Here is a 7,743-nt window from a genome sequence, read left to right on the forward strand (position 1 = left end):
AGCCACCCGGGCACCCCTTTTCCATTCATTTGAGAGAGAGAGAGTGTGGGGGAGGGGAAGAGGGAGAAAGAGTGTGAAGCCCTATGCAGGGCTCAATCCCACGACCCTGAAATCATGGCCTGAGCCAAAATCAAGCCAGATGCATAACTGACTGAGCCACGCAGGTGCCCCTGCAATGGCCAGAACTTCTAATCAAGGTTTTCTTCCTGATTTTAGTATGAATACCTAAAATAATTCACCCTTCAGAAAAGGTTGGCTATTTGAAATACTGTATTTCATTGAATGTAAGATGTCCCATCTGTAAGAAACAATTATTTTATCAACAAGAAAACACTGCCAAGTAAATTATGACACAGCTATAAGATGCATCCTGATTTTAGACATATTAAGATATGAAACAATGTGCATATTAAAATCAAAATAAATACTGGACATTCCATATTACATTTAGGGTGGCTGCTAATTCTATTCTTGAGATGTTGAAACTGTTCAATGCTTAAGATTTTAGGCAACCGTATGATTAAAGAAAATTTCGACTAATTGAGGTTTTGTCTGAGTTCAGCATCTTATGAATTTCATTAGATCATTTATCCACTGGACAAATATTTAGGATGGCCTACTATGGAGGAGGCACTGAGGTTATAAATAGCGTGCAAAAAGAGATAGTTCCTGTTATTGCGTAGCTTTTAATTTTCTTGGATCATGATAAAAGAAAATGACCTGTACAATTTCTTTTTTAATTCTGAGGTTTTTCTTTGAGGCCATATGATCAATTTTGGTAAATGTTCCCTGGATCACATATATTAAGAACTGGAACTACTAGATGTAAGGGTTTGTGAGCTTACTCCAAGTTCCTGGCACATAAAAGGAGTTCATACAAATTTGTATTTTGAAGTGTTATGTTCCCGAAGAGAATGTCAGATTTATTTCTTAATAAACCAAGGACCATATAAATGGGAAACGATAAGTATTATAAGAAATCAAAGGTACAAGTTCGGAACAAAATGATCCAAAGAAAGTCACTAGAAGTATGAAGTCTGTTTTGAGATGGGTTTTGAAGAATGGGCAAGAATTCCCTGGGGAGCAAACGAATATATACGGCAAAAACAGAAACTGAAGATTTTTAAACAATTTGTTTTAAATTAAGCATGCACTTGGGTCATCCTCTGTAATTTCCTCGAGACCTTAAGGTTTAAATTATTATGGATTTCTTCTGAATAGAATGAACAGGATTTGGACTGGTGGAGAAGAGCGGGAAAAGGCATTTATGAGGTAGTAGGGTCTCAGGAAACCAATGCGTTGACCACGACTAAGCGAAGCAGCAAGTGATGTCGGTGGAATTTGCAAGCTGTTTATTCCAAAGCTTCAAAAACACGGGGTCAAATTGTGCCTCACAACATTTGCCTTTGGCCTTGGCGAGAGTGGGGACCCTCTCCACCCCTCGCCTCTGGCCGACGACAGTGGGCCGGACTCGCTCTCACCTGCGCCTGGATGTAGAGGGAGACGCAGTCCTGCGACAGCCGGTACTTGCGCAGCAGCCTCAGGCATTTCACCAGATGCTCCTCCCCCGCCGACAGCTCCTCGGTGTCGATGTGGTTCACACCGAGGTGGAACTCGATCACCGCCAGCCTCACTGCTCCCTGGGCGATGGGCCCCTCGGCCTCCACCACTTCGGCCGGCGGCCCCAGGGCGTGGTCCCCCGCGCCCAAGCCGTCCTCCGCCTGAGGCCGCTCATCCTCGTCCTCAGGCGCGGGGCCCAACAGCGCCTTGACCTCTTCCAGCAGTGCTCGGGCGCCGTACTTGGACTTATAGGGTTCTTTCTCGGGGTTTTTATGCAATTCCACCCGCGACAGGGCCAGCGCGGCCTGAAATTTCTCACGAATCTCGGCCCACGGAGGATTCGCCATAGCGGCCTCTACCGCCTGGGTGCCCTCAATGTTTGCAATCGGGACTCCCGCCTTCTTTCTGCTTTGCGACACTTCACTTACGGCCTCGGACAGATCCCAACACTGCGGAACCGTAACCAATGAGGTCAGCCAGAGGAACCGCAATGTGTTCGGCTGTAACCAATGGAAAGGCGTAGTGGGCACCACAGTAACCGTTGTCACGGAAACGAAGCTCTCAATGAGGGTGGTCCCACCTCCAGCCCCACCCTCTGCGGAGATAAATTCTCTCGCGTGACCCGTAGAAGTTCTACCTTTAACAGAACACGTTAGAAACATAACTAGCTACTCTAGTTAGTTGGTATAACCTGAATGACAGAAAACTTGATATTAATATATAACCTAGCCCATGACTGGATGAAGATGTAACAAGAATTCATTTATTATTAATATATAGCTTCTGAAGTGAAAGTTAGCTTTCACTACGTAAAAAGCACTCAGTGATCGACAAATGTTTTTACTTCAACACTGAAGTAGGTTGTAGGTATGTGTACAACTTCCCAAAGTAACACAGAAGTCCCAGACCTGTGATAAGCCACTTCAGGCTTGCCTTTTTCCATTCTATACCTTCCTAAGTTATGAAGTCAAATGCAAGTCAAATGTGGGGGGAAGGGGCCGGGAGGAGGTGTTAACTATTAGGCGCTAGCTAGCTCTATGTTCTTGGAGATACACAAAGGAGCACTGATTTTAGAAGCTCATAGACATAGTTTGATTCTCAGCTCTGCTTCTAATTGACAAGTTAACTTTTCTAAGCTTCAGGTTTTTCATGGTAAAACATAAGTGATACTATTATCTCTACAGAATTATCCTAAGGAAGAAGTGAAATTAATATCTATCCTTTAAATGTTAGTGTTCCTCGGGGCTCCTTCCTAAACTTTGTCCCAGGGAGATCTTATGCATTTCCATGGCTTCTATTACAAAACTTGGGTCTCCAGGCCCGATGATTCTCTGGAGTTCCAGACTGTGACATCCATCTCCCAACTGTAACCACCACACCTGAATGTTCCACTGTATATCAGTATGTTGAAACTGGAACTCATTCTCTTCCTCTTCACATGCCCCCCCATACCACATTAGCTCTTATGTTCGGCATCTCCGAGAATGGCACCACTTGCACTCACTCTCTTCTCCCATTCTTAGATTTATTTTATTTTACTTGGCAGAGAGAGACACAGCGAGAGAGGGAACACAAGCAGGGGGAGTGGGAGAGGGAGAAGCAGACTCCCCGCTGAGCAGGGAGCCCGATCCAAGGCTCCATCCCAGGACCCCGGGATCATGACCTGAGCTGAAGGCAGACGCTTAACGACTGAGCCACCCAGACGCCCTCTTCTCTCGTTCTTAAATATAAAACCAAATACTGTCCAATCCATTTCCTAAAGAACTCTTGCGTCTGTGTACTTCTCCTCTCCAGTAGTTTGGACCACCATCATCTGAATTACCTTTAGTAGGTACTCTTGCTGCCAGTCTGCCTTCCTCCAGGGCATTTTCCACAACACTTCAAATGACTCATCCATTCATTCATTAAGTAGATGAAGTGTCTGTTAATTTGCCAGGCACTGTTCTAGCTTCTGGGAATCCAGCAGTTAAAAACAGACAAAAATCTCTGCCCTAGTATAGGGAAATACGTTAAATATTTTAAATGAACTATATAGCAATGTCAGAGGATGAGTGTCATGGGAACAAAACAAAAGAGAAGATAAGGAGTGTTAGCAGGTGAAGCAAGGTTGCTATTTTTAAACAGGGAAGGTCCTTTTTGAGGAGTGTCATTTGAGTAAAGATCTGAAGGTAAGAGAGTGAGCCATGAAGACATCAGGGGAAGTATATCCCAGACAAAGGAACAGCAAATACAAAGGCTTTGACACAGGAGTGTGCCTGGTGTTCAAGGAACAGGGAGACCTCTTAAGAGCCTGGGGTAGAGAGAACGGAAAGGGCAGTAGGTGATGAAGTCAGAGAAGCAAGGTGGGCCCAATCATGTAGGGTTCTTAAGGCCACCATAAGGACTTTGGCTATTCTGAGTGAGATGGGAGCCATTGGATGGTTTTGAAGGAGTGACAAAATCTGACTTAAGGATTATTCTGAAAACAACTGAAGGAGGGGGACAGAGAAAAAGTGGGGAGACTGAAAAAAAGCAGGGAGACTGGTGAGGAAACTACCGTAATAATCATAGTAGGTGCTCAGTACCTAGCTGATCACGAATAGGAAAGCAACTGGCACTGTTAATAGTGGTAGCTAATTACTTACTATGAGCCAGATAACATTCTATATATTAAAATCATCTAATCCTTGGAACTAATATTGCACTGTATGTTGACTAGCTGGAATTTATTATTTTTTTATTAAGGTGTTTTTTTTTGTTTTGTTTTGTTTTTTGACAGAGAGAGACACAGCGAGAGAGAGAACACAGCAGGGGGAGTGGGAGAGGGAGAAGCAGGCTCTCCGCTGAGCAGGGAGCCCGATGCAGGGCTCAATCCCAGGACCCTGGGATCATGACCTGAGCCGAAGGCAGACGCTTAATGACTGAGCCACCCAGGCGCCCCAACTAGCTGGAATTTAAATAAAAACTTGGGGAAAAAAAATCATCTAATCCTCAGAACAACTCTGTGAGCAACTATTATTATTCCCGTTCTGCACGTTAAGAATTGAGGTCCATTGAGATTAATAATTTACCAAAGGTCATACATAGAAGCAGGCAGTTTTGCTCTAGGGCCCACACTTTCAATCAGTATGTTATGCTGTCGTAGTAGGAGCTCAAAAAATAAACCCCCGTGACACATGGTGCTGACCTCTACATATCTAACTGGAAGAACACCCAGATGAAAACTAAAATGAGGATTTTTGGGAAAGCCTTACATAGATGTACTAAAAAACACAAAGACGTGAGACTAGGAAATTTGTAATAGAACTCTGGCTATTATATGGGGAGTATACTCCTTTCTTGGCCTTCTTTGTATATAGGTATTTTGAGGGTTGAGCATTCTTAGAGCCCTGCGAAATGTTATAAAGCAGTATCTGTGAAAGGTGTGCAGTGGGTGGCAGAGCACAGATCACCATGGGGCAGTGAGCTAAGCTCTGTCTCATGGAAGGTGACAACGGAGAGACAAAAGTGGAAGGCATCTGCAGTGAAAGGGAGTTAACTTGCCTGGCCCAAGCACAGCTGATGTCTACCAGTTACCTTCATTGCCATAAAAGCTCTACGCTAAAAGCACTAATTCTGGGGCGCCTGGGTGGCTCAGTCAGTTAAGCGTCCAACTCTTGATTTTGGCTCAGGTCATGATCTCAGGGCCTTGAAACAGAGGCCTGCATCAGGCTCTGCGCTGGGCGTGGAGTCTGCTTGAGATTCTCCCTCCCTCTCCCTCTGCCCCTCCCCACCCCAGAAAACACAAAAACAAAGAAAGAAAACAACAACAAAAAGCACAAATTCCTTTGTCTTTCCTAAGAAAGCCCACTTAATGGAAAACTCCTTAATGAGACCAGTGTGACTGTATCATCTTCAGTATATAACATCTGAAAGTGTCAGAAAATGCAACTGGACAAAAGAACAAAATAAGAGGTATAATGGTTGGGAAGAAGATGGGGAAATTATTATATTGTCTTCCTGAAAAAGCAAAGTGAAACAAGTGAACACAGAAAGTAAAAAAGTTCAGTTAAGTAGGCCACTCACAAATAAAAATCAACAACTTTTCATTGGGGAAAAGATAAAGTGAAGAAAAAGATCACTTTTAAATTTTTATTTTATTTGAGAGACAGAGTGCGCATGCACGCGCGCGCGCGTGCGTGCACACACACACGTGCACAGTGGGGAAGGGCAGAGGGAGAGGGAGATAGATATCTCAAGCCGACTGGCACTGAGCTTCGAGCCTGAAGACTGACCCAGGGCTGGATCTTATGACCCCAAGATCACAACCTGAGCTGAAACCAAGAGTCAGACGTTCAACCAACTGCAATACCCAGGAGCCCCAGGATCACTTTTATAATAGCAAAATGACAACAATTTGAGAACAAACTTAGGCTATTTAATGAGTCAGATAAAAAAATAATAATATAAGACATAACGTAAGTCTTCGTTTCCTGATTTAGGGCCCTAAACAGCATTTCCTTTTTTTTTTTTTAAGATTATGTATATATGTATGTATGTATTTAAGAGACAGAGAGAGAGAGAGCACAGGGGGAGGAGCAGAGGGAGAGGGACAAGTGACTTCACTGAGCTCGGAGCTGGAGGCGGGGCTTGATCTCAAGACCCTGAGATCCTGACCTGAACTAAAATCAAGAGTCCAATGCTTAACTGAGTCACCCAGGTGCCCCAGCATTTCCTATTATAAGGAAACATTCCTTGGAGAAAATGGTCATTCTGGTTCTGGGGCAGGATGCGCCCAGGTACCTTGTCCCACCAGAAATCAAGGAACCTACCAAAGACTAGGAGGGTCAGGTCAAAAGGACTGAGAAGGTACCAAGCTAGAAAGAGGCTCTTGCTCGCCAAAAATTGGATAATTTGAACATCAGTAAAATAACTGCCATCGATTAAATCATATCAAATACATAAAAATCCACCATATTATCATGAATCAACACTAACAATGAAATACTCACTGGCTACCTTTGGAGGGAGCTAGGGAACCAATGGTAATTTTGAAAATTTGTACATAAATTAAAGGGAAAGAGGGGCGCCTGGGTGGCTCAGTCAGTTAAGCATCCGACTCTTGATTTCATCTCAGGTCATGATCTCAGGGTCATTAGATCAAACCACGAGTCCAGCTCCTCACTCAGCAGGGAGTCTCCTTGAGGATTCTCTCTCTGCCCCTCACCCTGCTCTCTCTGTCTCTAAAAATAAATAAATAGGGGCGCCTCCCTGGTGGCTCAGTCTGTTAAGCGGCTGCCTTCGGCTTGGGTCATGATCCCAGGGTCCTGGGATCAAGTCCCGCTATCTGGCTCCTTGCTCAGCGGGGAGTCTGTTTCTCCCCTGCCTGCCGTTCCCCCTGCTTGTGCTTGCTCTGTCTCTTTCACTCTCTGTGTGTCAAATAAATAAATAAAATCTTAAAAAAAAAAAGAAATGGAAGAATCAGCACTTATCTGCCTTTTCTGTAGGAATAGTATTCAGGGTACCAAGTGTTAAGACAAGTTTCCTTCTTGGGGCACCTGGGTGGCTCAGTCGTTAAGTGTCTGCCTTCAGCTCAGGTCATGGTCCCAGGGTCCTGGGATCGAGCCCCACATCAGGCTCCCCACTCTGCAAGAGGCCTGCTTCTCCCTCTCCCACTCCCCCTGCTTGTGTTCCCTCTCTCGCTGTCTCTGTCAAATAAATAAAATCTTTAAAAAGTTTCCTTCTTTAGAGGTATTCCAGCTAATGAATGAAAAAGAAATGATAGAGTATCACCATTTTGCAAAAACTCTAATGAAATTATACATGTAGACAGTAATTATCTTTTTCTGCTAACATGAAAAGACAGAGAGAAATGGACATCGTGTACCCTTCTAGATCTGATTATCAATTTACATTCAATACAGGGGGTAGGGGTGCCTGGGTGGCTTAGTTGGTTGGGCGTCTGTCTTCGGCTCGGGTCATGATCCCAGGGTCCTGGGATCAAGCCCCGCATTGGGCTCCCTGCTTGGCGGGGAGTCTGCTTCTCCCTCTCCCTCTGCCTGCCGCTCTCCCTACTTGTGCTCTCTCTGTCAAGTAAATAAACAAAATCTTAAAAAAAAAAAAAATACAGGGGGTAAAAGAGTTTGTTAAATGACAGATGGAGATGCATCAGCAAAATTCAGAATGTGGCAGAACCTACAAAACAAATGGCCTGGCTTCTTCACA

General features: G+C 44.4%; 1 protein-coding gene across 1 annotated transcript in view; it reads right to left on the reverse strand.

Annotated features, from left to right (window-relative positions):
- Positions 1-1,959, reverse strand: part of KIFBP (kinesin family binding protein) — a 39,537-nt gene extending 37,578 nt beyond the window's left edge. Inside the window, exon 1 of the mRNA XM_025850307.2 lies at positions 1,482-1,959. Within this exon, the coding sequence (XP_025706092.1) occupies positions 1,482-1,907 (426 nt within the window). The 5' untranslated portion in view covers positions 1,908-1,959. The remainder of the gene's footprint in view (positions 1-1,481) is intronic.
- Positions 1,960-7,743: the final 5,784 nt, after the last annotated feature.

The sequence above is a fragment of the Callorhinus ursinus genome, unplaced genomic scaffold (genome assembly GCF_003265705.2).
Source record: "Callorhinus ursinus isolate GAN/ISIS: 27379988/994484 unplaced genomic scaffold, GSC_fseal_2.0 scaffold31, whole genome shotgun sequence".
In the NCBI taxonomy this organism is placed as follows: Eukaryota; Metazoa; Chordata; class Mammalia; order Carnivora; family Otariidae; genus Callorhinus; species Callorhinus ursinus.